The 12,560-nt window shown below is 41.6% G+C and overlaps 3 protein-coding genes across 7 annotated transcripts in view; all 3 read right to left on the bottom strand.

Annotated features, from left to right (window-relative positions):
• LOC133959191 (protocadherin gamma-C5-like) overlaps positions 1-12,560 on the bottom strand; it is a 224,321-nt gene that overhangs the window by 197,253 nt on the left and 14,508 nt on the right. For 2 of the 5 annotated variants that reach the window (XM_062394301.1, XM_062394309.1), the window contains exon 1: positions 457-2,872. The exons of the other annotated variants lie outside the window; for them this stretch is intronic. In XM_062394301.1, the coding sequence (XP_062250285.1) occupies positions 457-2,856 (2,400 nt within the window). In that variant the 5' untranslated portion in view covers positions 2,857-2,872. Of the gene's footprint in view, positions 1-456; positions 2,873-12,560 lie in introns of those variants that run through there. 5 annotated transcript variants of the gene reach the window in all.
• Positions 4,673-7,078, bottom strand: LOC133959115 (protocadherin beta-15-like). Its single transcript, XM_062394215.1, has one exon. The coding sequence runs from the start codon at positions 7,076-7,078 to the stop codon at positions 4,673-4,675; it is 2,406 nt and encodes an 801-aa protein (XP_062250199.1).
• Positions 8,169-10,586, bottom strand: LOC133959114 (protocadherin gamma-A12-like). The gene has a single exon (XM_062394214.1). The coding sequence runs from the start codon at positions 10,584-10,586 to the stop codon at positions 8,169-8,171; it is 2,418 nt and encodes an 805-aa protein (XP_062250198.1).

Genomic DNA, 12,560 nt, shown 5'->3' with positions numbered 1-12,560 from the left:
CGTAATGCCACGGAATGTTTCTACAACCTGTGGTCACCATATTAATAATACGTGATGTGTAAAATTCCCAAAACACAATCCTTCGGCTAAAAGGTTGAAATGAGAAAATGGATTGATCCTTTAAATAAAAGCACATCTCAAGATGGAAGCCCGACTTATTAAATTACATTAGATGTCATTTGGCTCACGCTTTTGTCCAAAGCGACTTACAAGTAGTACACTCAACATTCATGAGGGGCCATTTAGGGGTTGAGTATCCTGCCAAGGACACTTCGGCATGCAGATGGGAGTGAGAGGGGTTTGAACCGGAAACCTTCTTATTGAAGAACCACCACTCTAACCACGAGGCCACACTGCCCCTTATTGGGAGGATTGACGGTTTCTTCATATTTTTGACCAGAAGAAAGCAGTGAAAGAAAACGTTAAATGCATTTTGATAAGTAAAATGATTCCTACCTCTGGAGAATCATCGACACCTTCAAACATATCTGCAAAGTCAGAAGGACTTTTCCTCAGAGTCTGGTCAGCAGGCAGAGTGTTGTCATTGTAAGATGTCACGAACTTAAAGTCACTGGTTCGAGACCCTGTTGTCAGGTAGGCGTCATAATTGTAAGTGCTGCGTAAAGTTCCTGTGCCGTCCACATCTGCGTAATTAGGAGGGAGATAAGCGCTGGGGATGGCGACAGCTCCGTCAAACAACATTCTGGGCTTTCTCCTGCGACAAAACCTCACACCCAGGATGATGATGATGAAGGTCAGGAAAAAGGTGGAGACAGAGACCAGCGCTATGAACAGGTAAGAGGTCAGTTTTGAATTCTTCTCATCATAAGAAATGTCCTTCAGCTCTGGCACCTCAGCCAAGTTATCAGAAATGAGTAAATACATGGAGCAGGTGGCAGACAGAGAGGGCTGTCCGTTATCTTTCACCGCCACAATAAGGTTCTGTTTCATGCTGTCAGATTCAGAAATGTCCCGCTGTGTCCTGATCTCTCCGCTGTGGACACCAATACTGAAAAGTCCCGGATCAGTGGATTTGACTATCTGATAGGACAGCCAGGCGTTCTGTCCGGAGTCCGCGTCTACCGCAATCACTTTGGACACCAGAGAGCCTCCGTGTGCAGCTTTGGGGACCAGCTCGGTCATGAAGGAGTTACCCTCCGGGGAGGGGTACAGTATCTGAGGAGAGTTGTCGTTCACATCCGATATGAAGACGCTGACGGTCACGTTGCTGCTGAGCGGAGGAGAACCGTTGTCTCTGGCCATCACGTGGACTTTAAAGCTCCTGAACTGTTCATAATCAAACGATCTCACAGCGTGGATCACCCCCGTGTCTCCGTTAACTGATAGATAGGAGGACACCGAGGCACCGTTCACCTCACCAGGTAACAGAGAATAAACCAATGTGCCGTTTTGTCTCCAGTCGGGGTCTCGAGCAGTAACGGAACATAACGTTGAGCTAGGTTTGTTATTTTCGGTCACATATGCACTGTAGGACTGTTCCTCAAACACAGGGGGGTTGTCGTTAATGTCAGCTACAGATAACTTAACAGTTTTAGAGGAGGACAGAGGAGGAGAGCCCTCGTCAGTGGCAGTGATTGTAATGTTGTAATCTGACACTAGTTCACGGTCCAGTTGTCCTGTGGTCACCAGAGAATAATAGTTTTTAATCGAAGGAACTAACTTAAAAGGGACATTTTGTTGAATGGAGCAGCGTACCTGTCTGTTATTCTCAGAGTCTCTGTCCTGCACGTTAATGATGCCCACCTCTGTACCACGTGGGGTGTCTTCTGGTATGGGGTTGGTCAGTGACTTAATGAATGTAAAAGGGGCGTTGTCATTTACGTCTATGATTTCAATTATTAATGAACAATAAGAAACTAATCCCGGACCATCTTTAGCTGTAATTTGCATTTCATAGGCAGACAACTCCTCATAATCTATTGGCCCAGTTACTGTTATTTCACCAGTTGTCTGATCAAGGGAAAATACGTTATTACCCTCATCAGAAATGTGATCAAAGTCATAAGTCACGTCTCCATTCACTCCCTCATCTGCATCAGTCGCGCTCACTGTGACCACCACAGTATCTAAAGGCGAGTTTTCAGGCAAAGTGGCTTTATAGACGGCCTGGCTAAACACTGGGGCGTTATCATTAGCATCCAGCACAGTGACGTGAAGGACCGCAGTGCCTGATCTCTGAGGAGAGCCTCCGTCTGTTGCCACAAGCACAATCGTTAGCTCGTGTTGTTGTTCTCTATCCAGCTCCTTCTCTAATACCAACTCGCTGTATTTTCCACCTCCGCCTCTTGTAACAACATTTAATTTGAAGTTTTCGTTTGCCTCGATACTATACCCCTGGACGGTGTTTTGACCGACATCTGCATCATGGGCCTCATCTAAACGATAGCGACTTCCTCTAACAGCAGATTCCCTAATTTCATATTTGATTGTGTTCTTTTTAAACTGCGGTGAATTGTCGTTGATATCTTGAACGTGAATATTAATGCGGTGCAGTTCTAAAGGATTCTCTAAAACAAGCTCCTGCTTCAAAAGGCAAGATGCCTTTTTGCCACATAGCCCCTCTCTGTCGATTCTATCAGCAACAATGATTTCTCCCGTGCTCAGATTAATGTCACAATACCGTTTGCTGTTGCCGTCTGCATCAATGCGAGCCTTTCGAGCGGACAGTTTCCCCACCTCAAGTCCTATGTCTTTCGCTAAATTTCCAACAACTGAGCCCCGTTTCATCTCCTCTGGGAACGAATAAGCCACATCTCCACGGACACTACGCAGGAACAGAATAAATACTCCAAAGAAGGTAAAAAGGCCGATATCTGAAAATCCTTTGTGTCCCATTTTCCTGAAAGACCAATGCTGATATCACCTCACAGAAGACTTGGAAGAACAAAAATGAACCGGACAACCGTAATCCTCTTCAGACAATATGTACAGCCCGACAATCAATGGTGCGAATTCGCTGTTTTCAACGACGGATAATCTATCATGGGTTGGAAATGTGCATCACTTACGGTCATAACGTCAAGCACTAATAAGTAAAGCTGGTAGATAGCGACACTTTGAGCAAAGTGTGTGTATTACATAATATTTAAATAAATGAGTATTCTTGAAATCAAAGTAAAATTTTGAAAAAAGAAAAGGGGAAAAATAAACAAAGTCCAGGCTGCAGTCAGAATCAATCATAAATAGCCTAATAAAATATGAATTAGGATTAATCTGATTATTATTCTACTGAACAAAGTCCAGAGAAGGTTAGTTACTACTTAACATTGCCTTTATTGCAGAACAGTGATCATTAAGGCTGGTTGATTTCAGCACCATGGATAGATCCCACAGTTAATATAATGGCACCATTGAGCAGGGCCAGAGTTTATTTGGACTCTCAGAAGATGTTTCCCAAACAGAAAAACTAAAGTAAGAAGTTAGTAAAGTAAATCTGAAAATCTGAACATGACAATCCATATATTTAATTGAAAAAACTGCTTCTTTGAGAAAAACTAGTGGTCTAAAGTGACTACTTGAAATTATACAATGGGCTTTATAACATTTTACACTATGATTGTTGCATGAAAAACGAATTAGATTGCAGACCCTAAATAATTTGATTACCTCAACCTTTTCCCACTACTCAAGGAAAGTGTTTAAGGAAAATGCTATGAGTCTTCTGGAGAAAGAAAAGTTTCCCATTGCGCCTCATTTGATAGATCATGTCCTTCAGACTTGTTCATGTGATTACAAAGCAGTTGTCATAGGTGGATTTTCATTAAATGGCCGAGTTAATTAAAATTGCAGGAAAACAGTGTATAGCCTTCACGATAAGAAAATAGGTACAAAGTTCCAGACATTTCAAATTGTAGACATAGTGAAGAACTTTGGAACAACTTGTCCAATAACAGAGTGAGGTTTTCCTTCTATTCACATTACACTAAATAATTCAAGAGTTATGTTTAAGCCGTGTTCATTTTTGTGTTATGTTAGTAGGCTGAACAGCCTAATTAAATATTTTGGTAACTAACAAATGAAGGTGAATGAAAAAGCAATGACACAGACCTCTAAGCATCTTGGAACACTTCAACAAATATTTATCCAGACATCTAAATCACCGGAGCAGCCAAGCACAACAAAACAATAAAGAAAAAATATATAGCCACAAATATATAGCCCTTGACATTATGACAATAGTATCAATGGCCATCCAGATAAAATCCTGCGTGGTACCAACATTAAAAATAGACCAAGTGGAGGTAAACAGCGTCCACAAAATTAAAAGTAGCATTGAAAGTAGTCTACACCACTTGCAACTCTGCTTCAACAAAGTTAGAAGGACTCAGAGTCTGGACAGAAATGGGTGTGTTGTCAATTGTAACATAAGTAACGTAATGCAATGTTTCTACAACTTTTGGTCAGGTAGGCACCATATAAATACTAAGTACTGTGTACAGTTATCATGCCATCATCCTTCTGTGGTTGAAATCTCAAATTGAACAATCATTTCAACAAACGTATATCTAAACATGGAACCCTGTTACATATTGGGAAAATAAGTAGTTACTTCAATTGACAAGACTTTGAACATCTGTCAACATTTAAAAATAAGAAATGTGGTTGACCAGAAGAAAGCAGTAAAAGAAAAAATTAAACGTGTTATAATCAGTTAAAAGATTCCTACCTCTGGAGAATCATCAACACCTTCAAACATATCTACAAAGTCAGAGGGACTTTTCCTCAGAGTCTGGTCAGCAGGCAGAGTGTTGTCATTGTAAGATGTCACGAACTTAAAGTCACTGGTTCTTGAACCTGTTGTCAAGTAGGTATCATAATTGTAAGTGCTGCGTAAAGTTCCTGTGCCATCAACATCTGCGTAGTTAGGAGGGAGATAGGCGCTGGGGATGGCGACAGCTCCGTCAAACAACATTCTGGGCTTTCTCCTGCGACAAAACCTCACACCCAGGATGATGATGATGAAGGTCAGGAAAAAGGTGGAGACAGAGACCAAAGCAATGATCAGGTAGGAGGTCAGTTTTGAACTCTTCTCATCATAAGTAATGTCCTTCAGCTCTGGCACCTCAGCCAAGTTATCAGAAATAAGTAAATACATGGAACAGGTGGCAGAGAGAGAGGGCTGCCCGTTATCTTTCACCGCCACAATAAGGTTCTGTTTCATGCTGTCGGATTCAGAAATGTCCCGCTGTGTCCTGATCTCTCCGCTGTGGACACCGATAGTGAAAAGTCCCGGATCAGTGGATTTGACTATCTGATAGGACAGCCATGCGTTCTGTCCGGAGTCCGCGTCCACCGCGATCACTTTGGACACCAGAGAGCCTCCGTGTGCAGCTTTGGGGACCAGCTCGGTCATGAAGGAGTTGCCCTCCGGGGAGGGGTACAGTATCTGAGGAGAGTTGTCGTTCACATCCGATATGAAGACGCTGACGGTCACGTTGCTGCTGAGCGGAGGAGAACCGTTGTCTCTGGCCATCACGTGGACTTTAAAGCTCCTGAACTGTTCATAATCAAACGACCTCACAGCGTGGATCACCCCCGTGTCTCCGTTAACTGATAGAAAGGATGACACCGGGGCACCATTCACCTCACCAGGTAACAGAGAATAAACCACTGTGCCGTTTTGTCTCCAGTCGGGGTCTCGAGCAGTAACGGAACATAAAGTGGAGCCAGGTTTGTTATTTTCAGTCACATATGCGCTGTAGGACTGTTCCTCAAACATAGGTGGGTTGTCGTTGATGTCAGCAACAGATAACTGAACCGTTTTAGAGGAGGACAGAGGTGGAGAGCCCTCGTCAGTGGCAGTTATTGTAATGTTGTAATCTGACACTAGTTCACGGTCTAGTTGTCCTGTGGTCACCAGAGAATAATAGTTTTTAATCGAAGGAACTAACTTAAAAGGGACATTTTGCTGAATGGAGCAGCGAACCACTCCGCTTGTCTCAAAGTCTCTGTCCTGCACGTTGATGATGCCCACCTCTGTACCAGGTGACACGTTCTCGGGCATGGGAGTGGTCAGTGATTTTAGATAGACAACTGGGGCGTTATCATTTACATCAATAATATCAATCATGACTTTGGAGTCAGATGAAAGTCCATAACCATCTTTGGCATCAATCCGCATTTCATATTTAGAATTACTCTCAAAATCAAGTGGTCCTATGACTTTTATCTCTCCAGTTTCACTGTTCAGGGAAAACACATTTTTAGCTCTTTCTGAAATCCGACTAAATTCATATGTCACCTCCCCATTGATTCCCTCATCTGCATCACTGGCACTGACTGCGACCACAATAGTATCAACGGCAGCGTTTTCAAGTAGACTCGCTTTGTAAACAGCCCGTTCAAATACCGGTGCGTTATCATTAGCGTCTAACACATTTACATGTATATTAGCAGTTCCTGATCTTTGTGGGACGCCACCGTCAACTGCGATCAGCATGAAATTTAAATCGTGCTCCATCTCACGGTCAAGCTCTTTGTCTAATACCAACTCGACGCTCTTAGATCCATCGCTGTCGTCTCGAACAGATAAAACAAAATGCTCGTTCTTTTGTAAACTGTATTGTTTAACTGTATTTAGTCCGAGGTCTGCGTCGTGTGCTTCGTTGACTCGATATCGAGCACCTTTGTCGGTTAATTCGCTTACTTCCAACCTAATTGTATCCTTTGGAAAAACGGGTGAATTATCATTTACATCCTGAATGAGAAGTGAAATGCGGTGCAGCTCCAGAGGACTCTCTAAGACCAATTCGAATTTCAGCAAACACGAAACCTTCTCCCCACACAGCTCCTCTCTGTCAATCCTTTCCTTGATGACAAAATCTCCCGTTTTTAAATCAATGTCGCAGTACTGCTGGTGGTTTTCCTCCGTGTCAATACGGGCTTTACGTGTGAATAATTTCCCTGCTTCCAGGCCGAGGTCCTTTGCGATATTTCCAACAATGGATCCGGGCCTCAACTCCTCCGGAACGGAGTAGCTGAGGTCTGCCGTGGTGATGCTGACACAAAGAGCAAATCCGAAGACAAAACCAAGCAGCGATGTCCTCTTGAGGTCCATTATTTTTCCAGAGCGTAGTTACAAACACAAAAATCCACTATTTCCTGATTAAGTTACAACGTAATGGTAAAAATCAAGATACGTTGCTCCCACAGCAATGGCAGCTATCGTCTAAATGCTTGGAATACTCCTTTTGTCGTGGGTGGAGATATTATCTTCATATGTGCTGGTGAGCAGCGACGCCCTGAGCTTATTTGCAATATTACAAATGAACAAGCACGAGGTAAAATGTGTACTCCACAGTTGCTCCAATGCTTGGTAAGAATGTGTTTTATATTCCAAGTGAACTTAATCATTCTAATTGGGTTATGTTAATAGATGACATATAGAGGAAATACAATTCAGCACCATGGAAAGTGTTTGAACGACGAGGGCTGGACCAAATTTTGTCATATTTTAACATATCCGTCCTTAAAGTATTGATAAGACAAATTGATCAACGAAAATAAAAAAATACTAATTGTGAAGTTCCATTTCTAGTGTTAGGGAGTGATTTACATGTTACCTAATGTAACAAAGTCAACAAAAATTTTTTCAATTTCAAACATCATGAGAACCAAAAATTGTTTTGATCTTTTCACAATTACTTTATCTAGAATGGTAGAGTGTTTCTCGTAACGCGTTAATCAGACATATGCTGTATAAGCAATATATACATGAAAGCATAAAGTCAAATGGGCATACAGTAAGTGATGTTACGCTAATATCTTGAAAAGCTAAGTCATCTGCAAAGTAACGGTTCAAATTTGTAATCAGTTAAAGAATTTCAAAACATAATCCATGGCGGTAAAAAACACTTCATCAAATCATGGTTTGGAATTTTGCCCAAGCACAGTTGATTGGTGAACTTTTTCAACAAGTGCTTCCTCTGAACAGAAGCTTTGGATTTAGATGATAAGAGACAAAGAAAACGATTGCAAGTGAATATTTAAAATATAAAAGGAAAAAAGTTAAGCTATTTAATAAGTACTTTCTTGTGCCAGAAAATAGGCCTATATGCTTCAGTTATACCGTTGGCAGGTACAAAACACTTCAAAATTAACATACAAGGTTACTTCAAATGCAAGATAATGAATGGCCTATATCACGTTTAAATGTTACATTGAAAATTTACAGGGCCTACCTCGGGAGAATCATCTGGTGTTCCAAACACATCAGCAAAGTCAGAAGGACTTTTCCTCAGAGTCTGGTCAGCAGGCAGAGTGTTGTCATTGTAAGATGTCACGAACTTAAAGTCACTGGTTCGAGAACCTGTTGTCAGGTAGGCGTCATAGTTGTAAGTGCTGCGTAAAGTTCCTGTGCCGTCAACATCTGCGTAATTAGGCGGGAGATAAGTGCTGGGGATGGCGACAGCTCCGTCAATAAACATTCTGGGCTTTCTCCTGCGACAAAACCTCACACCCAGAATGATGATGATGAAGGTCAGAAAAAAGGTGGACACAGAGACCAGCGCTATGATCAGGTAAGAGGTCAGTTTTGAATTCTTCTCATCATAAGAAATGTCCTTCAGCTCTGGCACCTCAGCCAAGTTATCAGAAATAAGTAAATACATGGAACAGGTGGCAGACAGAGCGGGCTGTCCGTTATCTTTCACCGCCACAATAAGGTTCTGTTTCATGCTGTCAGATTCAGAAATGTCCCGCTGTGTCCTGATCTCTCCACTGTGGAGACCAATAGTGAAAAGTCCCGGATCAGTGGATTTGACTATTTGATAGGACAGCCAAGCGTTCTGTCCGGAGTCCGCGTCCACCGCGATCACTTTGGACACCAGAGAGCCTCCGTGTGCAGCTTTGGGGACCAGCTCGGTCATGAAGGAGTTGCCCTCCGGGGCGGGGTACAGTATCTGAGGAGAGTTGTCGTTCAAATCCGATATGAAGACGCTGACGGTCACGTTGCTGCTGAGCGGAGGAGAACCGTTGTCTCTGGCCATCACGTGGACTTTAAAGCTCCTGAACTGTTCATAATCAAGCGACCTCACAGCGTGGATCACCCCCGTGTCTCCGTTCACTGATAGATAGGAGGACACCGAGGCACCGTTCACCTCACCAGGTAACAGAGAATAAACCACTGTTCCGTTTTGTCTCCAGTCGGGGTCTCGAGCAGTAACGGAACATAACGTTGAGCCAGGTTTGTTATTTTCAGTCACATATGCGCTGTAGGACTGTTCCTCAAACACAGGTGGGTTGTCGTTGATGTCAGCTACAGATAACTGAAAAGTTTTAGAGGAGGACAGAGGTGGAGAGCCCTCGTCAGTGGCAGTGATTGTCATGTTGTAATCTGACACTAGTTCACGATCCAGTTGTCCTGTGGTCAACAGAGAATAGTAGTTTTTAATAGAGGGAACTAATTTAAAAGGGACATTTTGTTGAATAGAGCAGCGTACATTTTGGTTCATATCAGAATCTGCATCCTGCACGTTAACGATGCCCACCTCTGCACCAGGTGACACGTTCTCAGGTATGGGGTTAGTCAGAGATTTTAAATATATAACTGGAGCATTGTCATTCACATCAGTAACATCTATCATAACTTTAGCGTAAGATGTTAGTCCTAAACCATCTTTAGCTTTCACCCTCATTTCAAAAGAACTCCTTTCTTCAAAGTCAATCACTCCAGTTACTGTGATTTCCCCCGTTTTAGGATCGATAGAAAACATATTTATATCATCGTCAGACACGTGACCAAACTGGTACGTCACATCTCCATTCACTCCTTCGTCTGCGTCGGTAGCACTGACATTAATCACTACGGTATCAGGAGGAGAGTTTTCAGGCAGACTGGCTTTATAAACGGCCTGACTGAACACTGGGGCGTTATCATTAGCATCCAGCACAGTGACGTGTATCACTGCGGTGCCTGATAGCTGAGGAGAGCCACCATCCAAAGCTGTCAGAAGCAGATTCATCTCCTTTTGTTTCTCTCGATCAAGAGTATTCTCCAATACAAGTTCAACCTTGTTATTATCAACAGCGAGTATAAAGTTTTCATTCTTCTGCAGGTTGTACCTCTGAACAGCATTCTGACCTATATCTGCGTCGTGGGCCTCCTCGATTGAAAAGCGATTTCCCTTATCTGCCGACTCCCTTATTTCCATTTCAATGAGATTAACGTTGAATTGTGGCGAGTTGTCGTTTACATCCTGAACATGAAGACTCACACGATGAAGCTCCAAAGGATTTTCTAACACTAGATCTACATTCAGTACACACAACGGCTTCTTTCCACAAAGGCTTTCTCTGTCGATTCTCTCTGTGGTGATCAAATCTCCAGTATTTAAATTAATGTCATAGTACCGTTTCCGATTTCCACCAAAGTCAACACGGGTCTGTCTAGAAGATAAGGTTCTGATATCAATACCGAGATCCTTTGCTACATTTCCAATAACAGACCCTCGTTTCGTTTCTTCTGGTGAAGAATAACTCAGGTCTCCATAAACGAGGTGCAGCGTTAGAATAAAGGACACGAAGCAGAAGACCGGAGGAAGAGCTTTGAATCCTTTGTCTCCCATCCTGGCACAAAACGTGTCCTGAGAGACACAGTCCCTTTCCAGTGCAAAATAATAAAACTGATGGAAAAGGTTTCAATAATCCAGCACTTAACGGCACGACGAAACACGGCGAAATATTTCCAAGGATTTAACTGGCTCTCCGGGAAATTACAAACGATTCCCACATAGCAGACCTGGGTGGAGTGGTGTACGTTAAACGTCTGTCAGACAACAGCGACACCGTCAGTCTCATTTAATCTTAACAGCTGTATAAAAGGAAATTGTCTTCATGAAGACTAAAATGACCCGATTTTCATTCGTATGCCTCCACGTTACTAGGAAATGATCAGATAAGAAAAGCCACAAAGCAAGTGATAGTAGGAAAGAAAAGAAAAACGATCTCATTGAATACAATCATTTCCATTTTGTGCTTAACATGTTGCCAAAAAGACAACTTTTTTTACCCTGAGTGTTGTTTCAGATGAAGACTAATGGCTCCAGCACAGCACAGAGGCAAGGTTCATCACCATGAACAGTGATGGAAAAAGCACGGGCTACTTTGACGATCTGCTGTAGTAAAAGTACAAATACCACAGTATGCAAAGTAACAGTCCTCCATTTAATGTTTTATTCAAAATAGTCCAGAAATATTATCAAGCGACCATACTGAAAGTGTTTGAAGTTCCTGATCTGTGTAAACACACCATTTGTGACTGAGTGTTATATAATATTCTGGAAACCAAAGTTCACATCTTTAATAATGCATTAAAAACGTATCTTCATTTTAAAATCTTAATCTGAAAAGGAGCAATGGAGTATGGTTGTTTGATGAATGTGGAGCAGGAATAAATTAATTACCTTCTGAATGTGGCGGTGCCTTTATAATTGTAATTCAAAACATACAGGAATGAACAGTTGACCAATTTACACTTTAACACCTTTTGCCCCTTAAGTTAAAAGTTTATAAGAAAATAGGAGATCTTTGAAAAATAATTATATCAACACTAGATTGAAAAGGACAACTAATCATCAAAAGCTGTAATAACTTGAATGGGAAGACATTATTAAACAATGTATAGTAAATATTAATATTATGAATTTGTTGGTTGTTGAGAGTAATAGCAGTGTTATTATAAGAATTAGCAGTACTTTAGATAATTATACTTCATTTGGTATGTTATTATTGTACTTTGGTAGCGTGGCTTAGGACAAAGACAAACATTTTGCTACCACATGAACAACAGTTCAGCACCATGGACAGATACTTTGAGTCTGTTGTGGCACAAAGAGCTCAATATGCGGAATTCTAAATTTGTGTACGTCCCTAGAAAATAGTTTTGAGGCTCAATGAATGTGATTATTCCCTTCGTATATATGTGTACCATGCATCAAGGTAAAATCCGTTACAGAAACAGCAGAAATTCTACAAGTCAGTGACACTTGATGGTCATAGATAAAACGTGATGCATGCTGCTGATGGACAAAGCCTACTGGACAACTAATCGTCAGAGGATGATGTTCATCACTACTTTTTCTGAAGTAATGTCACGGCATCACAATTGCACTTTGTTCTGACAATGACCCACGAAAATCTTCCATGAGGCTAATTTTTCTACTGCATCAAAAACTCTTTGGTGGTGCATGATGTTGTTTTCTGAAAAGGAATATGTATTCATTCAACAAAGTCAAACTAACAAACAAAGAGAATTGCCAAAAAATAAACTCGATTGAAAATGTGGAATAGCTATCTGTCGGAACAGTTATTAAAAGGATTGCCTTTATGATACGATAAACAAAAACGTGAATCGATCAATATACCACGTTGCCAAGATACAAGAGAGTCAAATGCTTTTCATAAACAGCTCATTGTGGTTATACAATACAGAAGGAAAACAAATATGAATCTTGCTAATGTTGTATAACTATTGATAAAGCAAATATTTCAGTTCAGGCACTTTGGAATTTCAGAGGAAGCTTATGAGTGAAATCAATGTC

The sequence above is a fragment of the Platichthys flesus genome, chromosome 8, assembly GCF_949316205.1.
Source record: "Platichthys flesus chromosome 8, fPlaFle2.1, whole genome shotgun sequence".
NCBI lineage: Eukaryota > Metazoa > Chordata > Actinopteri > Pleuronectiformes > Pleuronectidae > Platichthys > Platichthys flesus.
This window is presented reverse-complemented; position numbering and strand designations above follow the sequence as displayed.

What these genes read in the sequence shown, in the direction of transcription:
- LOC133959114 (XM_062394214.1), bottom strand. Translation starts at nt 10,586, where the DNA reads ATGGGAGACAAAGGATTCAAAGCTCTTCCTCCGGTCTTCTGCTTCGTG.
- LOC133959115 (XM_062394215.1), bottom strand. Translation starts at nt 7,078, where the DNA reads ATGGACCTCAAGAGGACATCGCTGCTTGGTTTTGTCTTCGGATTTGCT.